At 41.3% G+C, this 19,418-nt stretch overlaps 1 protein-coding gene across 3 annotated transcripts; it reads right to left on the bottom strand.

The window, feature by feature from the left end:
- Positions 1-258: 258 nt before the first annotated feature.
- On the bottom strand, positions 259-17,750 carry EHMT2 (euchromatic histone lysine methyltransferase 2). Of its 3 annotated transcripts, none has more exons than XM_063431480.1 (28): positions 17,585-17,750; positions 16,313-16,391; positions 14,236-14,370; positions 13,631-13,827; positions 12,780-12,864; positions 12,561-12,631; positions 11,333-11,482; positions 11,194-11,244; positions 10,944-11,052; positions 10,709-10,807; positions 10,336-10,481; positions 9,460-9,603; positions 8,352-8,572; positions 8,067-8,249; positions 7,637-7,743; positions 7,332-7,438; positions 7,129-7,251; positions 4,962-5,063; positions 4,781-4,885; positions 4,449-4,603; positions 3,823-3,990; positions 3,498-3,642; positions 3,344-3,421; positions 3,147-3,262; positions 2,735-2,821; positions 2,375-2,453; positions 945-1,120; positions 259-766 (listed from the first exon to the last, which is right to left on the bottom strand). In XM_063431480.1, exons 1-28 carry the CDS (start codon positions 17,609-17,611, stop codon positions 592-594), a joined length of 3,420 nt encoding a protein of 1,139 aa, XP_063287550.1. In that variant the 5' UTR covers positions 17,612-17,750; the 3' UTR covers positions 259-591. The 3 variants fall into 3 exon arrangements, with proteins under 3 accessions (XP_063287550.1, XP_063287549.1, XP_063287551.1); XM_063431479.1 differs by having other exon boundaries at positions 7,637-7,779; positions 17,585-17,746; XM_063431481.1 differs by lacking the exon at positions 10,709-10,807 and having other exon boundaries at positions 7,637-7,779.
- Between the last annotated feature and the right edge of the window lie 1,668 nt (positions 17,751-19,418).

The following is a 19,418-nucleotide window of genomic DNA, read 5'->3' as shown; positions in this document are numbered from 1 at the left end:
CTCTACTGGGATAGGTGTAAGACACTGCAATCTGTCCTTGGCAGCAAACAATAAAGCACTATGGGCATAGTATGTCACATGGAACATACAAACATAATGTAAGAACACAGATTGCCTGTAAACAATTACACACAGTTCCTTGGGATCTGCATTAAATGATGGCCCTTCGAAGAAATTATTATTATTAATGATATTTTTTTTTTTTTTTTTAAAGCAAACCCCCCCCCCCCCCCCCACTTCCAAAATATGGCAAATGGATACAAATCAGATGTCTTTATTTATTAGACCACTAGTAACTGGAAGAATAATATGTAGACAGTTGTGTATAAAATAAAATAAAAAAAAGATCAAGGACTTTATTTTCACTTGTGAGTCTGGGTGCTTTACAAGACAATGGCCAAGTACAGAAGATGTTAACAGACTAAGTTCAACAGGGTCTCCGTAGTTGGGAAAGGGCTAAAGTGACAAGACTGGTGGGGTCAACTAACGGGGTGACGCTCGGCAGGGTCTCTTACAGCTGTTGGGATAACGGTGTGACTCTGCAAGGCCATCCTTGGCAGTAAGTTAAAGGCATTGGGGGCATAGCAAGTGTCACACAGGTTGAGGGGGTGGAGCTGGTGCTGGAACGGAGTCTGGTACTTCAAGGCGGGCAAGGCGGCTCTGCTCCAGCGCAATGGCCTCTGCCGAGTGCTTACATCTCTCTGATCCACATTGACACGTAAAGTATTTACTCTTTATGTCCCAGAAACGGTCCCCGTAATCAAATCTACAGGAGGAAGAAAGATGTGGTAAAGGCAAGAGAGATCGCAGGATATTCTACATATAATGATCACTTATCTTCTGCAATGTGGTCATCTTTCTTGGCCCAACCCATGTCATTGGAATCTATACATATTCAATGCCACTCCTTTCATGTTAAACTTGCTTTATTTCATGCTACTTACCCCAGCTCTTCACCATAACGGATGTCCCTTCCACTGAAGAATGCAATGCGAGGGAAACGTAGGTCCTGGTGGGACATGAAGACTCGAACAGGGATTAAATTGGGTTCACACAGGTGGTTAATGAAACGACTCACATTCCCGTAATAGCGTGCATCAATACAGTACACCTCTCCATCCTAATAGAGCAAAAAACAAAACTTAAACAGGACCAAAAAGGAAAAAAGACAGGGGAACTGGGAGTATGAAAAACAGACGGATTACTGCATAGAAAAAGGCATTAAAAGATTGTAATGCTGTTGTTTCCAGCTACAGGACAACCGAACAAACCCAAGTCTTTATTATATATCATTGAAATGCTACCAGGAATGGAGTTATTGGTGTGATGAGCAGAGTCTGTAAACTGGCACTGAGGCTGGGATGGGCATCAGGTCAGTGACGGGGGAGAAGGGAAGACAAAGTGTAAATGGGGAGTGACAATAAGAACACATAGGTTTGACTAAAGGCATTTGAAGACTACGCTGTAGTGTAGCTCATGCACGAAGTTAAAGCAAGGACCTTAAAAAAGTAATTGGCAGTGATGAAACGGGCATGCCTATTGCTTGGCAGCTTTGACAATATGGACTAAGCAAAGTTTCCAAGGTCAGAAGTTAACACCTTCAGGACCAGTGACAGAAATGTATCCCAATAAAACAACCTGCACGGGTTAAAAAGCAATAAACATAAAATTAATGAGAAATAGTTTGCAGTCTATGATTGCTTCATAGAATGTAGCAGTGAGCAAAGGGAGGTTTCTACTTTCAATAGTTACAATATAAAGTAAGTCATTCTTCAAACACCAAAGACATCACTCGCCAGGCAAACACTAAGAAGACTAAAGCTCCCACGGCAATAATTTCTAAGGGATTAAATTTACTTAATTTGTTTAATATAAAAAGGAGTAATTCTATTTTAAATGAAAAGGTCACAAATGAATAAACATGGTCTATATCTTATTAATACACTGCTCCACCTAGTGGTGACCACATTTATTGCTGTTAAACAGTTACACAAGTGCTTCTACAGTAATAAGCCAGATGGCTCCCAACAAAGAAAGATTCTAATTTATTTTCATAAAGACTTTACCTAAAAATGGGAGTGAAGTACAAATAGACAAAACAATAGGAAAAAGATCAAAACTACACAATATTAGCGGACAGTTCCCTGGAGGAGTCAATGATGATACAACGTGAGGGAAGAAGAGAAACCTGTTATGGTTCGGAGCAGAGGAGGTTTAGGCTGTATATGGTCTGAGGCTGTATAAACTATTCAAGGAGTAGCTCTCATTTTCTCAACCAGCACAACTCCTCAAACTTTTTTTGTTGGGGAATCTACCACCTGGCACGTCCCTTGAATTTATATGCTTGAGAAAAGGTAGAAACAAAATGCCTCACCTTGTTATCCAGATCGAATAGATAGGAATCATCCTCTCTCACATCAGCTTCCGCATCAGAGATCAGCTCACCTACATACCTGCAAGAAGCAAAAGGTTTGTGACTCACAGAACACCAAGAGACGGGCGGGGGAAGGTTGGACACGTTACCTATGTACTATCCTAATTTAGATAGAGATAGTGCACAGGTCATTTTATTGGGGTTTGTTCTATATATTTAATTTCTTCATATTGAATATTACTACAGTTAGTCGACTGCTGTCCACGAGTAGTGGGAGTTAGTGCGCAGACGTTTTAAGTGTGTTTTTAAGAGGCAGAGTGGGGCTTATCACAAACTGGGGGGAAATTAAACCGGACTTACTCGCAGATGAAGGATCCCTGTGGAATGGCCTGCAGGGCTCTCACACCCCAGCCCATCTTAGCAGTGCGGTATAACTGGAGACGGACCCTGGGAAAGATGGAGAGTTAAACAAGTAGCATTGGAAAAACACAGTATGCAAGTACATCCAACTTCAAGGTACTCATTTTATAAACATGAGAAGGATTACAGTCTGATCTTAGCTATCGGGGACTCTGAGATACTGCAGTTACTAACAATTAGACATCGCTATTGCCATCTCTATACATATTATTCCCACTGTTATCCCTCATCTCATTCCTACAATTCATTGCTACTGTGTTTATGATGTGAACAGATACATGCATCTCCTACAACAACTGGACGTCTGACTTTACTATTGAAAAGAGAGTGCAAGTTCGGCACTCAGACTTACTTGATGCCGCTCTGTACCACTCGGTTTTTGCAGGTCTGCCAACAAGCACAGGCCTGGTTACACTCAAAGATGAGTGGAGGCTCAATTTTGTTAAACTCCTGGAGCAGACGCCCATCCTAAGGTAAGAGAGATACCAGATGGATTATTCCAAGTTCAAAGTGACAGATCACAATCACATTAACTTCACCAGCACTCACCTTGTCATACCAGCAGCGGATGCTGAGCTGACCACATAGGCAATTGCTAGAAGAACAGTCATCAAGACAACTGCAGTTCTGAGAGAAGAGAGAAGTGAGTAAAGAATTTGGAGGTGCAATTGTAAGGAAAAGGTTTAAGGAGTGAGTGCTGTACCTGCAGGTGAGTAATATTGCGATCAATACTCATGGCTGACGTCTCGCAATTCTCTGAAACATATTTATAGTCATCTGGAGTTAGCTCCTCGTCCACACCATTCACACAGGGGATTGGGACCCGTTCGTAGCCATGTGCAATGTCCCTGAGAGGAACAATATGAGTACAGGGAAAATGACCTGTCAAATACATGCTCACTGACCGCTTAAAATTCCACTTTCCCTTTGTTGATAATGATTATGTTGCCCAAAGTCTCCTGATAATTTCTCTCACTTGGATGATAAACCCAACATTCCTCAAAGTCTCATTATGGATGTGGCCTCACCTGCTGATTATCCTCTCTGTGCGAACAGCTCGGTTGGTAATGCCATGCCGGATCTTACGGTTCAGTTGCAGAGCGTACCAAACATCTGTGTGCTCCAGGGTTAGATCTCCTGGTGTATCCCCCTCGTTATTACGAATTTCTGTGCTGGCTCCCCGAGAAAGGAAAAGGCTACAAAGGAAGAATCAATAAAGAGAAAATTTAAAATAGATCCTCAAAAATATATGAAGGTTTCCTTAATTTTAGCTTCCGCTAAGTTACTGTCTACGCTGATTCCCGCCCCCTTCCACTCTTTATTAGTACCTCCTCTACTTCTTGAGATTTTTCTGCCATTTATTTACTATATTCGGTATATCAGAATGTATTTACAACATGCCATTAGCTTTAGATAAGAGCCAAGATTTAGGGATAGATATCTGTGAGTCCTGTGCTATGGTATACACACAGCTCGCTCAAGCAGTTATAAAGTTTCCCAATTCCTCTCACTTCCTTGTATGCGAGCTTTAACCCCTTAAGGACACATGACATGTGTGACATGTCATGATTCCCTTTTATTCCAGAAGTTTGGTCCTTAAGGGGTTAAATCTTTATTTCATGGTTGAGTACTTTAGGGAACTGTGAGCTCTCACTTGACACATTGGATGAAGCCCTCGCGTGCAGCAATATGTAGAGGTGTGTCTCCATGGAAGTTCACCGCGTGGAGCTCACAACGAGCGTTGAGCAAAACTTCAGCAATGTCAGCACTGCCAGTGAAGGAAGCCCAGTGCAAACAAATGTTTTTCTCCTACAAATAAAGAAACAAAAAATTGCTACTGGAAATGGAGGTTAGGAGAGATAAAAATATATAAAAATTGAGGTTAGGAAAGTTAAAAATATAATCGTGAAAGAATGTAAGTGATTTTGTGGAGAAACTGTAAGGAAGCGATTGAGGCAATCTGTCATCACTATTTTGTTCACTCACGTTGTCCTGTAGAGTGACATCTGCACCCCGAGTTAAGAGCATCCGGATCACCTCAATGTGCTTGTGTTCTGCAGCCCAAATGATCGGTGTCCAACCACCATTATCCTGAAAAGACAAAAATATAAATACAGCACCAACACTTTTCAACTTAAAGTGTCCTCCTACTGCATCACCATCTCACCTGGGCATTGACGTTGACTTGGCCTGTAGAAAGCAGGAAACTTAGCATCTCCAGATTCCCGCACTTTGCGGCATGATGTAGGCACGTAGATCCGTCCTCTTCCTGGCAGGTGGGAACAATTAGCAAAAGGTTAATAGTCGATCCCCTCAATGTCACCCTAGTTGGTTACTACCACACCTTTCATTTCATTACAATCCCTCAGATAGCAAAACCCTAATACTCAAACCTACAGGAACGTCCTACGCAGGACATGTCAAACATGTTTAGCTCACTTGAGTCTTTACATGAAGAATGATTCACCAACAGTAAGAGGAAACCAATCTGCCTTTAAATGATGGCAGAGAGCAACCTGTATTAAAGGGACACTATAGTCACCTGAACAACTTTAGCTTAATGAATCAGTTTTGGTGTATAGAACATGCCCCTGCAGCTTCACTGCTCAATCCTCTGCCATTTAGGAGTTAAATCCCTTTGTTTATGAACCCTAGTCACACCTCCCTGCATGTGACTTGCACAGCCTTCCATAAACACTTCCTGTAAAGAGAGCCCTATTTAGGCTTTCTTTATTGCAAGTTCTGTTTAATTAAGATTTTCTTATCCCCTGCTATGTTAATAGCTTGCTAGACCCTGCAAGAGCCTCCTGTATGTTATTAAAGTTCAATTTAGAGATTGAGATACAATTGTTTAAGGTAAATTACATCTGTTTGAAAGTAAAACCAGTTTTTTTTTCTCTGGCTCTGTCAATCATAGCCAGGGGAGGTGTGGCTAGGGCTGCATAAACAGAAACAAAGTGATTTAACTCCTCAATGACAGTGAATTGAGCAGTGAAATTGCAGGGGAATGATCTATACACTAAAATTGCTTTATTTAGCTAAAGTAATTTAGGTGACTATAGTGTTCCTTTAACTTGGCTAACCTGTCCTTATCTTCCCTCACCTGGTTAGATCAGGTTTAGTTCCTAAAAGCCTACTTTACGGTTATCACATGTCACTTACTGTTCTTAATTGCAGCCCATATAATCTTAGCTGACATTTTGATACGACACCCCACTGTTGTAGTTTGTAAATATAAAAATCACTAACAATATTTTTCAGAGCCAGGAGATGAAGATTGAGATATGCACACATTTTAAGGCTTTGTATTCAGTTGTTAAAGGTTTAACCGAGGAGCTCACATCATAATCTTTCAACATTAAAAGTAATTATAGGTTGGAAGTAAAGATTAGACTGACAGACAAATACAGCTTGTATTTCTGATTCTTTTTTCCCTTTCATTTTAAATAAATGCTAAAACACTATCTAGGGAAAACCTGGAAAAATAAACTGGTGCTCATTATTAAGTTTTCCACTATAATGATTAAATAAATAAATGCATTTGAAAAACTATTGATGTACAGACCAGGAATCTTTTTAAAAGATTGCAAAAGTGAGATACAATTTTTTTTTCAGTTTTGGAACAAGAACTAATGGCTGTTTCAAGGATTCAGAAAGGCGAGGATGTCATCAAATTTGCAGTGTGTTGTGACAAAAGGACAGAATACCAAATGCAATGTCCAGTTTTAAAGTTGTACATTTTTCAGCATAACAACATTTCTACATAACACTACACTCCCCCCAGCCCCCCCCCCCTAAAGTATCAGCTGGCTCTGTTTAAACTTATTGTTCTACTCTCAGAATTCTCAGTAAGCAACAATTGGCTTCCAGAGCTCACCCCTAATATAACTGTGTGAAAATATACATAGATATAAAGTGATTTATCCCAAATAAGATCTACAGCTTTATGAAACCAAGTTATGGCAAATGTAACTGTAATCATCGCTTTAATATAATACGGTTTTCCCATTCTGGATACGCACCACAATATTTAAACTTACAGTAATAGTAGGAGTTTGCCTAATCTCCTGTGGAAGCTGAACTGGTTATGCTTTATATCCATTAAAAGTCAGAAACACTGCATTTTGGAAAACAAGAACAACAACCCCACCCTCCCCCAAAAAACAGATGTAACATTATGATTTTAAGGTAAAGGCAGTTTCATGCAATACGTGCAGATACAAGCAATGTCATTTGGTTACTAGGCCAAAATGTATTCTTTTTAGTGCTAGTTATCTCGTTGAGGAGAAACGCTTGCATGCTCAGGTACAGGACAGAATGGGATGAGATATTACCTTATGATAAACACATGCCCCACACTGGACTAAGTATTTGGCGGCTTCAATATGGTTGTTGACCACAGCTTCCAACAGAGGGGTACGGAGAACCTTGTCAGTGGCATTAAAGTTCGCTCCGGCCTGTGTGAAAAGTAGGCAACTTCAGAAACGGATGGTAAAAATGAAAAAGGAAGCAATAGAAACAAGGGTAAAACGTTTACCTGAACCAGCACGTGAACCATTTCTAAGCTGCCTTTTTGAGCTGCTGCATGGAGAGGACTCCTTTTTAACTGTTGGTCATTCAGAAAACTAGAGTCTTGATTATCCACTGAGAGAATAAAAGGGAGGAAAATACAAACATTAAAAGTATACTGAAAAGAAAAAAAAAAAAAATGAAAAAGATTTTCCGAGAATAACACACTGGGTTAAAGTGCGGTGACCAATGAACTGTAGTTTAGGTTTTCTAATGTTGGTAATTCAAGGACAAAAAGAAGATGGTAGTAAAGAGAAGGAAATGGAAACTTACTGAGCATGAGTAAGACTTTATGCAGCTCTCCTTGTTTCACAGACAGGTAAAGTTGACGGGAGTTGTATCGAACCTTCTTCCTGCGATCTCTCTTCTGCTGAGACAAACTATGCAAGGAGGGAGCAGGAGGGGTGAATAACGACCTCCAAACCAAAAAAGACGAAGACGCAAAATGGATGAATGCGGCAGCGACCAAAATACATAAAATTAAACATCGGAGGGAGGGGGGTCATCTTGGGAAATGAAACAAAAGTAAAGCCAGGGGAAATATAAACTAGATAAAATAAATAAAAGTGAAGGGTTGAAAGAGTTCAAACATTAGGACACAGAGCAGAAGCAGGATGAGTATGTAGTTAGACAGAAAACCAGAGCATAGTAAAAGGAGACCTATAGAAAAGGGACGGCAGGGTGATACATTCCAGATCCCCACCTGTCTGTCTCCTGGGACAGTAAAGCTTTTCGGAGTGCATCTCGGGCTGGTCCTGGTGGTAACCCAGAAGTACTAAGAGAAGCTCCTGATGGTAGAAGAACGCAAGGACCATCTGAGCCATCACCAATTGTGGAATCTTCAGAGAGATTACGCTTTCCTTCCCCAACACCACACATTCTTGCACTGAAAACAGAAGCAAGAAGGAGAGAACAGACAGTTAGGAGCACTTTGGTTTTATCCTTGCCTTGCTCCAGAACGAATGTAGATATTTTTTTCTTTTCTTACCTAGGCTGTGTCGTGTCTGCCCTACCAGGACCGCCCCCGTCATGGTGGGACGGTGCAGGAACGGCAATTGGGAGATCGGCTTTTGCTATTGTAACTTGCTCAGCTTCAGACGCGTCTTCCCCGCAATGAGGACAGAATATTACGCCGTTCAGAGGTGAGACACAAGCCTTGTGGAAACGATGATTTATCCTGAAATCTGGGTGGCATTCCAAAAATGTTCCCTGCGAAAAGAAAGCGTAAATGAACATCCAAGAGCTGCCGGCAGCCAGTAACAATGCATCATTCCCCGGCAGCCAATAACAATGCATCATTCCCCGAGCCGCCGGCAGCCAGTAACAATGCATCATTCCCCGAGCCGCCGGCAGCCAGTAACAATGCATCATTACCCGAGCCGCCGGCAGCCAGTAACAATGCATCATTCCCCGAGCCGCCGGCAGCCAGTAACAATGCATCATTCCCCGAGCCGCCGGCAGCCAGTAACAATGCATCATTCCCCGAGCCGCCGGCAGCCAGTAACAATGCATCATTCCCCGAGCCGCCGGCAGCCAGTAACAATGCATCATTCCCCGAGCCGCCTGCAGCCAGTAACAATGCATCATTCCCCGAGCCGCCTGCAGCCAGTAACAATGCATCATTCCCCGAGCCGCCTGCAGCCAGTAACAATGCATCATTCCCCGAGCCGCCTGCAGCCAGTAACAATGCATCATTCCCCGAGCCGCCTGCAGCCAGTAACAATGCATCATTCCCCGAGCCGCCTGCAGCCAGTAACAATGCATCATTCCCAGAGCTGTCGGCAGCCAGTAACAATGTATCATTCCCAGAGCTGTCGGCAGCCAGTAACAATGTATCATTCCCAGAGCTTTCGGCAGCCAGTAACAATGTATCATTCCCCGAGCTGCCGGAAGCCAGTAAAAATGTATAATTCCCCAAGTTGCCGGCAGCCAGTAACAATACATCATGCCCAGAGCTGCCTGCAGCCAGTAATGTGTTATTCCCTAAGCTGCCTGCAGCCAGTAACAGTGTATCAATCACCGAGCTGCAGGTAATTACAATATATAAATATATAAAGTAAGGAGAGAGTAGTGAAAGGCCTTTAAATATCACTTACAGTGCTACAGAAGTGTCCACAGCCTGGGCAGCAGTGATGTTTGACCATGCGGGCGCGGTGGCTCTCACAGAGAACCATGAGTGCAACTCGACTGGAAGGCCGCATTGTTTCCCGTTTTGTGATTACAGCATTGCATCCACTTAGCTGAAGACACCAGGGAGAAACATATGAAAATATTAAGGTGCATTTAAAATACAGCATAAAAATATAAATCGGCAACAAAAAGCTTCACTTCAAAGACACTGCAAGCCACTTCGAAGACTGTCCTACACAGAGATTCTTTATGCTGGCTTCCCTTGCACGTGGATTTTCCCAACAGTCCTTGAAAGACAGATATGGAGTGAATGCTCTTTTCTCATTATTTTGCTAAGTGTTTTTTCCCCCCTGTATTAATCCGTATTCCAAGTTTCCATCACTACAGAGACTTTCTGAGACCTGGGTTCCAAAAGCCTAGTGGATATACAATGATAGGAAAGGGGTAGAGAACACCCAAAAAAAGACGCCAGAGCTTCAAAATCTCAGAGCTATGACTAAAGCTCAGAATAATGGGAGTGCAGACCGGGTACAAATTACACTTTGACCCCATTTAATTGTAATCAGTCTGCACGGTTACTTTTATTGTTTCTTTAGAATAAGAACATGGACCTGTAATAAAATGTGTATGTATAGCGTTTTCAGTTTACTTTATTTTTTCAACATTTGTTGTGGGAGATTGAGAAAAATTTTAAAGAATAAGTAGCAGCTTTAAAATGTAGTGTTGGTAGAGCAAGTTAGCTGCCACTACAGAAAACAAGAGTCAATATTACAGGTTTTTACCCATTCCCGATCACAGACTCATGTTACAAGCCAGTTTACAGGCCTGCCCCTGCTACTCACCTCTCCATCCACACTCTCTGTGGCCATACAGACATTATTAGCTTGCTCACAGACTCTCTCCACACTGGGGGCTTCCATGCGGCAGCTGCAGAGAGGAAGCTCCTCAAACCTTTCTGTGTCCATAGAGCTGGATTCGTTGCATACTCCTAGAGAAGACATCAATGGATGACAATCAAAAGGCGCTATGTTGAGGGAAATGGGAACGTGGCAGCACCATTGTTAGCAATTAAAGTGCTCAATTTGTAATTTTTTTTAAAAAAAGGGAAAATGGCAGCACCGTCATACTGAGAGGTGTGAGGGAAGCGAGGATGGCAGGATTTGGTTTTAAAGTTAGGCAAATACCAGGAATAAAAAGTGAAAAAAAGGCATTTACCTGCATGATTGGGAGACATCGCCCCTTCGCTTGGAAGATCCAGGGCTCCCAGAGGCACCTCCGTGTACTCACTGTGTGTTCCCCCCGCAGAATTGACAGCTACAAGAGCAGGGAACAGGCTAGGACCACCAGAGAAACACCCAGCATGCATTTCATTTAATTATGTGTGCCTGCTGCCTGCACATACCTCTTCCCCTCCCCTCCAGCCCCAGAGATGTCATTTTTCCAATCATACCTGACCCAGGTTTTTCTCTCTCCCTCCGTTTCCTTTTTCTTGTAGGTTTCAGCCAAGCCTTATCCATCTTCCATTTCTTTTTACTCTTCTTCTTCAAACTGCTGGAGCTCTGAACAGAAGGAGGAGAATCACCATCAGCAGTCTATGTCACAGAATTGCTTACATTACAGTCCATTAGTGGCCTACCACATGCCATCACACAGTGAAAGATATGCCACTGAGTGTAGGACAAAAATAAGATCACACTTACCCTTTCTGACTGATTCCCAGAACCCTCTTCTTCTTCCTCTTCCTCCTCCTCCTGCAGTCAACAAAATTCAATAAGGTTTCCTGTGTTTTAGTGGAGTCACTGTCCCCTTGTCACCACTCCATGGTAATGTTACACTCACCTTACTGTCACTGTCCCCTTGATCCTCAAGTGATATGCTATCATAGTAAAGGCTGAACTCATTCCCCACCTCCGGCTCCCAGTCTTCAGTTTCTGCTCCGCCAGGGTCGCGGGATGAACCAGGAGCAGGTGATGTTGGTATAGATGTACCCTGTGCGCGATAAACCGGAAGTATCATTTATGTAAACAACGGTTTCCAATGGAAGGCCCATATGCTAGATCAGTGATGGCGAACCCTAATTGAGTCAGAGTGCCCAAACCGCAATACATGCCAACTTTTTTCCCCTCAAAGTGCCAACACGGCAATTAAACCCGAATACTGAGGTTTAAGTTTAGAAAAAACAACTCATACAGCTGTCCAAACTAATCAACAACTTTTGTTTTAAAAGAACACAACAGAGTTTAATGATGTAAATTTTAAATAATGATATTTAAAAATAGATAAATTAAGCTTATATTTATTAGTATCTCCACCAAATTCAATACATACAATACATACACACTCAGTCTGCTTAATACGTGCACACAGTTCGCTGAATACACGCACACAAACATACACACAGACTGCTGAATACGTATACACATGGGGGGTAAGGGGGATGCTGTGTGTGTGTGGGGGGGTGGAGTAGGGGTGCTGCAGGTAGCAAATGTGTTTTTGTTTTTTTAATAATCCTGACCTATACATGAAATCTTTGTCCCACCCCTCCCTTCTTCTTACCTATGGTGAAGATACAAAAGCATCCCCCCCATCCAGGCGACCTATGGCCGCGTGCCCACAGAGAGGCCATAGGTTCGTCATCACTGTGCTAGATATTGTCCTCAAGGGTAGAAGCATTGCACCCACTTTTCTTGATTAAACTTCAGAACTTACTGTATAATAGTGTTTGATTTCCAACTTATTTTTCTAGTTATAGACATTTAAAATTCACACAACACACAAAATTAAATCCTGCTCTCAAACTCCACTACTCCTTGATGGCAGCAATGGCTATAGCATACATCAATTAAAATACACCATTTTTTTTTACCTGTGCACAAGTCCTGATGCACAGTTAAATAACAGGAGTGTTTTGTTAGTAAAAATGTAATATTCCACCTTCCTCTTCCCCTCCAAAAAATACAAACAAACAAAAAAACTACTTCTGAAATTCAGATAGAGAAGGTGGGTTGTTCGTGTAGGACATCATAAGCAATTTTATTCCCATAGATTGTTGGGAATCTCATCTCACCTCAATTTCACTGGATCGGTTTGCGGACGTTTCTGTTCCCAGGGAGGAGCTGGGTCTCTTTTGTGTGGAGTCTAAAGGAATAAGTGAAGAAAAGTAAGAAGAGATAAAAAAATAAACGTCTAATAATATAGAGGTTTTAGAAACATGTTCCGCTCATTCCCCTTTATGTCAGCCTGCCCTCCCACAAAACTCTCCATGTCCAAGGCCAGCACTCCGCACCTGGGCTGTCGCGTTTCTCCATCTCAGACTCTCTTCTGGCACCCAGTCTTTCTCCATCTGGAAAGAGCGGAATGTCCCCTGTTGCCTAGGATTAGTGACATGCGATATTATTAGATGTGAAGTGCACGAAAGAACAAGATAAAAAGATTACACATTGTATGTGTTACACAATATGCACAAGGTTAGAAGAGCTTTTGTACACAAAAATGTGGAGAAAGTTGGGTCCCTTTATTGTTATCATAACAGGGAAAAAAAAACCTGAGTGTAAAATTAAATGAGACTGACTCAAAGTGTTTTGTGAACAGGCAAAGCTAGCCGTAAAAAAGGACTTAAAGGGCAACATAAATTAGAATGTCATATCCCTCGCCTCACCTGGTAACCTAACTTTACTTTTCCAGGTTGGGAGATATATGGCTACATACAGCAGCCACAAATATCTGAATATGGGAACATCAGTGGGATTAATTAAAATACATTCAAACTGCTAAAATATCCAGATGCTAAATTTACTAGTCTATAAGCTATAGTCCGCTTTAGAAATTAATTCCTGAAGCTTTACCTGTTAAACTTTTTTTATTTCAAGCTTTGGTGGGTCTCCTAATAAACCAGGGATTGGTCAAGATAAATCTGATGCTTTCTGCTTGAAACAGGACATCAATGAAGCCCAAATGCAGGGCAGACCATGTGTTTGTTTTTTATATAAATAATTTTAGTTATTACATTAGCTGTATAAATTTTAAAAGAAAGACAGATGATCAGCAAAATTGACATTGGAGATCGTCTTTAAACTTGTATCATAAGAATCAAATATGCTATAACCAAGTTCAGATTCAATACTACTTCATACATACATTGCCGGCCCGGGGAATGGTCTTCCTGGCACGGTGCACTTTGTCTGTTCCATCCCTGGTTATACTCAGCAATCTCATGGCTAAGCTTTGTGCTGCATGTGGCAGCTTCCCTGCCCCAGTTAGAGACATCTTGGCTCTGCTGGTGACTGGAGACGAGGAAGAGGAGGGTGGTGTAGGGAGAGATTTGGAAGCATGGCCTGGGGGAAATTAATGTAATAAATATCAAACAGTTGTACACATCCCCACAACACATTTTAGAAGAGAATATAGAATATCTCAGTAGCTCATTATCCTAAAAGATTTTTCTAAAAGTGGGCATCCTTCATCAATAGTTACTACTGAAAAGCCAAACCTTTCAGACCACAAAAACACAGATTCACTAAACTACTTAATGAGACATTATGCTAAAATTGGGAACATGATTAGTTTCCTCCCAAGACAACTAGCAGCTACAGCCCACCTGCTTTAAAAGCTTGTTACATGGCAAGGACACATCTTACAGATATAACACTAGGAATCGCCTTCCACACTTATCACGTTGTATAAATAAAACAGAGTGTCAATCACTTTCAGTCTGTCCCAGTTTAAACATCATGAGCTCTTACCAGATAATCCTCTGGACACGGGAGAAAATGTGAGAATCTCCTTCTCAGTTTCGCTTTTTTCCTCCTCCTGCATAGGAGTCACATTTAGGGATGCCACCTCTTTGTTACTCTGTACCACTTCACCCTCAGGATCAGCTGTGAAGCAAATAAAACATTGTTCCCAAAAGGACTATAATCAAGGCTAACATCCACATTAAAATAATATACAGGTATATAAATAAATAGCAACAATACATTACTACAACAAGTAAATACACTTGGGTGTTTTGAGACGCTTAAATGTATAACTGCAAGATTGACATGTGACTGATAACACAACCTCCGAGTGTGCTGTAAATCCCAGACAAACTGCAGCACCAGTAAGTATTAGGGAGGTAAATAACCAGCCCAGTTTATCACGGTGTAGTAAAAGTCAGCGTGGGTTCAGAATGAGAACTAAGTAGAGAGTAAAGGAATGTTGATGGAATTCCTGCACGAACACATAATTCATTCCATTATTATTCACTAAAATGTGAAATGTCTAGATTCCAAAGTGAATTTCAAATTTTAGGACAACGGAATTCCAAGAAAAATCTAAATGTTACTTGTGTTTTAAATGTGGCTATCTTGTCCCAAAATTTAAAATTCACCTCTAAAAACATTTCAATGTAGTAAGTAACCCTGCCCTAAGGTGGCTAGATGGCCCCACTAAATAGGACAGCTCTTAAAAGTGGCTAAGAAATATTGACGTTTTAATTGATTTCAACTCTGGTGCGTTCCATACAAAAGGATACATTAAAAAGTTAATGTATAAATTACATTAGTAAAATAGAATGAAATGCAAGAGGTTGGAAGGCAGTAAATTGCTGGTTATTATGCATCCAAAACAAATCTCCAACTTTTCTCAATTTACATTAAAAGGCCTTTCAAGAGGAAGAAGCATGTCCTCAATTAACACACTGTAATAGCTTAATAAAACTCAAATATAGATTGTGCTGAAATAATTTGTCTGCTTAGTATATTAGTAAATTCTTCATAGTTTATTTTCTTTTCTATTCATTGTTGGTATATAAATACTTTATTATCATTATTATATATGCATGTAATATACAAGTTTGATGCAGCTGTTTAAGACTATTGTATTTGTATAGTGGTGACATACATAAAGATTTAAAGGGGAACTGTCACTTTCCAGGAATTTTAATACTATGTTTACTTAGCCATGTATTTATTAAATATTTATTTTGTCAGTTTGAAAAATAAAATTAAATCTAAAAATCCACCTATTTATTTTGTAACTGGGCGCCTCTATCTAAGCCCTCTGTCAGTTATTACTATAAGCCCTGCCCTTTGCCCCTGGAAGTCAGCAAAGAGATAGCGTACCGAAAAGAGGAGAAATAAAACGGTTTCTATTTTCCTCTCCATTCGCAATGTTTTCCCTTGCTTTGCCTTTTTCTGACCTGGACTGCTGTCATTAGCAAAATATTTATTGTAATTTTAAAAGAAAATGAACCGTTTCATGAATCCCGTTATAAGTGGTTTACTTTATTCAATGGCAGGAGTGTCAGTGCCCCTTTAATGAGTTTACATACACATATACATAAAAATGCAGCCATACCACATATAAATCGAAAAAACACCTAGCATTTATTGTATGCCAAACGACACTTCTCGGAGGTCGGTCTCTGTGTGAGCCGCAGTGTTTCAGCGGGCCACACTCAGTGCCGACGCAACACAAAGATGTTAAAGCCTGACCTGATCTATGCAACACAGATTGCATTTTACCACCGTGAATCGATGGAAAGTGTCCTGAACTACGTATTGTACTTTTACAATGTAATGTTTTTTAATTTATTGTATTGTTATTTTTCTTTTTTACTCTATAAAAGGGCTGGGAATGCACCCCTCAGTTAAAGACGACACGGAACGGCAAAATATTAACGTCACACATGCTGAGAAACCACCTGTCTATTGTTACATAACCTGTAAAATTGTTGGTAATCGGCCCCTGCGTGAGCCACTGTATATCACTATGCCGCATTCCGTGTCGAATCAAAAATAAAGAATTAAAAAAAAAAAAAAAAATATGCAGCCATACCCCTGTTTGTGCTAGGAGACACTCCTGGGATTTCTCTCTCAAGAGGAGGGTCATTTTCAGCCTCTCTCACAGACACCACCTGTAAATGAATAGAAAATAAGTAGACAATAGTGACAGTTACTTTAAGTGTATATTAATGTCTCATTATGTTTAATGCTGGATGGTGCCAGGTGTAACTGAATGCACCATTGCTTTGGTCTTCCTTTATAGCTGTGATATTTTATTCTCTCTCCCGGAAGCAGAACATACCACATCATATCCAACTACTGCCTCGCCACCTCTCTTCCAGCTCCTGTCTTTTTTTCTATATATCCCCATACCTTGGTTTTCCACTCCTATCACCCTCTCCCCATTCTTATACCTAACCAGCATCTTCACTGCACTTCTTTAGTTATCATGCATCTCTTACGTTACCTTTCCTGCATCTTACATCACATCAGCTCGTTCCTTTATTTTTATATTTGCAGATCTGCTCTCTTCTATTTTCTGTCTCTTGCATGTCCCTTCTCCAATAACAGCCTCTCTAAACCACCTCTTCCCGGCACTGACTCTCTGCCAGCATTTTCTAAACTCCTACTTTATATGCCATGTGTAATCTCCATGATGGCCTTTCTCTCCCCTCGCCATTGCTCCCTGGTGGTTTTCCTTTTCAGGCTGCCTTGTTATTATGAGACCTCTGGTCCCTCAGGTTCACTCCCACCATGCACAGCCAAGCTCCCAGAGAGCCAGCTGTTTCCCATTGCTCCCTGGTGGTTTTCCTTTTCAGGCTGCCTTGTTATTATGAGAGCTCTGGTGCCTCAGGTTCACTCCCACCATGCTCAGCCAAGCTCCCAGAGAGCCAGCTGTTTTCCATTGCTCCCTGGTGGTTTTCCTTTTCAGGCTGCCTTGTTATTATGAGAGCTCTGGTCCCTCAGGTTCACTCCCACCATGCACAGCCAAGCTCCCAGAGAGCCAGCTGTTTCTCTTTCAGGCTGCCTTGTTATTATGAGAGCTCTGGTCGCTCAGGTTCACTCCCACCATGCTCAGCCAAGCTCCCAGAGAGCCAGCTGTTTCTCTTTCAGGCTGCCTTGTTATTATGAGAGCTCTGGTGCCTCAGGTTCACTCCCACCATGCTCAGCCAAGCTCCCAGAGAGCCAGCTGTTTCCCATTGCTCCCAGTCTGCCTGGCTGGCTCTCTGCCCCCCTCCTGCCCTGAGATCGCCCTCAGTCCTGCTCCCCCCTCCCACATGGCGCCCCCATGCCGCATGTTTATTTAAAATCCGTCCATTCTCACTCTCTCTCTTTCTCCCGCCGTCTCCATGGCTCTTTCACACGGAGCTTCCCGTCCTGCCCCTGACCTCACATCCGGCTCTCGGCTTCACCTGATTGGATGGCACAAAGAACAGCCATTGTGAACTCCCATTGGCCCTTCTGTAACCATGGAGAAGGATTCTCGCATTGCGTTCCACTGGGTCTCACCTCCTCGCTCTCTGATTGAATACCTGCACTCCAAGCCTCGTTTCAAAAACGTGCGTGTCACAGGCGGAACTCACGATTTAATTGGCTGTCTGGAATCCAAGCCTCGCTCCCAGGCACTGGCCCGTGAGAGCGCGCAGGTGATTGGCTGTAATAAGACCCGCCCTGTGTACCTGGCCGGTCCCTCTTAAAGCGGCATCATTTTGTTTTCACCTTGTTGCAGGTTGACAAATAAACACAGAAAAAAAACCCAACAAAGTATTAAAATGGCGCTATAACAGTTCTCACAATTCAATATTAATAAATAAGCAGCACTGTATATAGTGAAAGAGCTCCACTCACATATAACAAAAACAAATAAAGTGTGCTGTGCCTTCATTGTGCCTACAATTAATGATATTCACATTAATACCATATAAATGTGTAAAACACTAAAAAAAAAAACATTAGTGCAATAATAAATGACCAAAGTGACAAGGTGCTCTTGTGAAAAACAAAAAACACTTTTTAGTGTATTGTGCAAATATTTGAAAAAGACCTTTAGTAACTCCACCCATTGTAAAGCGCTGCAGGATTTGATGGCGCTATATAATTGGCATAATAATAATAATAATAATAATAATAATACTAACTCACTTATAAGTAGTCCTTATAATGAATCTTAAAGGCACAGCACACTTTATTTTTGTTTTTTGACAAACAAACACAACTGCCTTTATCTATGGTTAATAAAACGTGTGTGAGCTCACACCCTATGTGCCCTCTCACAGGGTCACTCACTGCCTTTCCTCCTGTATAATTTGAGCTCTGCATAAAGCAGGGCGGCAGGATTTTTTGCGGACAAAGACCCAGGACATACTTAAAAACGAGAGAAATCTCAACGTATCCATCCTGGTAAAATATTTGATAAATAAATAAATAAATATTACACAGCGTGGTACAAACATAGCGTGGGGATCATTATTATTTTGATTTCTGTAGCACCAACATATAACGCAGAGCGGTACAATCATAGCGTGGGGATCATTATTATTTATATAGCGCCAACATATAACGCAGCGCTGTACAAACATAGTGTAGGTATCATTATTATTATTATTTAGAAAGCGCCAACATATAACGCAGCGCGGTACAATCATAGCGTGGCAATCAATATTATTATTATTTATAAAGCGGGTTGCAATCATATCGTGGGAATCAATATTATTATTATTTATATAGCGCCAAAATATAACGCAGCGCGGTACAATCATAGCGTGGGAATCAATATTATTATTATTTATATAGTGGGGTACAATCATAGGGTGGGAATCAATATTATTATTTATATAGCGCCAACATATAACGCAGCGCGGTACAAACACAGCGTGGGGATCATTATTATTATATAGCTCCAACTTATTACGCAGCGCAGTACAATTATAGCGTGTTGATCATCATTATTATTTTATATAGCTCCAACATAGTACGTAGTATGGTACAATCATAGCGTGGGGATCATTATCACCTATATAGCGCCAACATATTAGCACTCTAGCTATTGTGCAGCACACTTTCCATGATGCCCTCATAGTGAAAAGGAATTGAATTTCTGCTTAGGTGTTGATTTAAACGTGAGACACAGTGAAAGCCACGATGGTCTATGACTAAGT

This window comes from Pelobates fuscus, chromosome 9 (genome assembly GCF_036172605.1).
Source record: "Pelobates fuscus isolate aPelFus1 chromosome 9, aPelFus1.pri, whole genome shotgun sequence".
Lineage (NCBI taxonomy): Eukaryota > Metazoa > Chordata > Amphibia > Anura > Pelobatidae > Pelobates > Pelobates fuscus.
This window is presented reverse-complemented; position numbering and strand designations above follow the sequence as displayed.

Coding starts and splice junctions, on each gene's coding strand:
- EHMT2 (XM_063431479.1), bottom strand. CDS start 17,611: ATGGAGACGGCGGGAGAAAGAGAGAGA. Junction 12,865..13,630: donor CCATTCCCCGGGCCGGCAAT/GTATGTATGAAG, acceptor CACTAATCCTAG/GCAACAGGGGACATTCCGCT. Junction 7,252..7,331: donor TGGTTCACGTGCTGGTTCAG/GTAAACGTTTTA, acceptor CTTTTCACACAG/GCCGGAGCGAACTTTAATGC.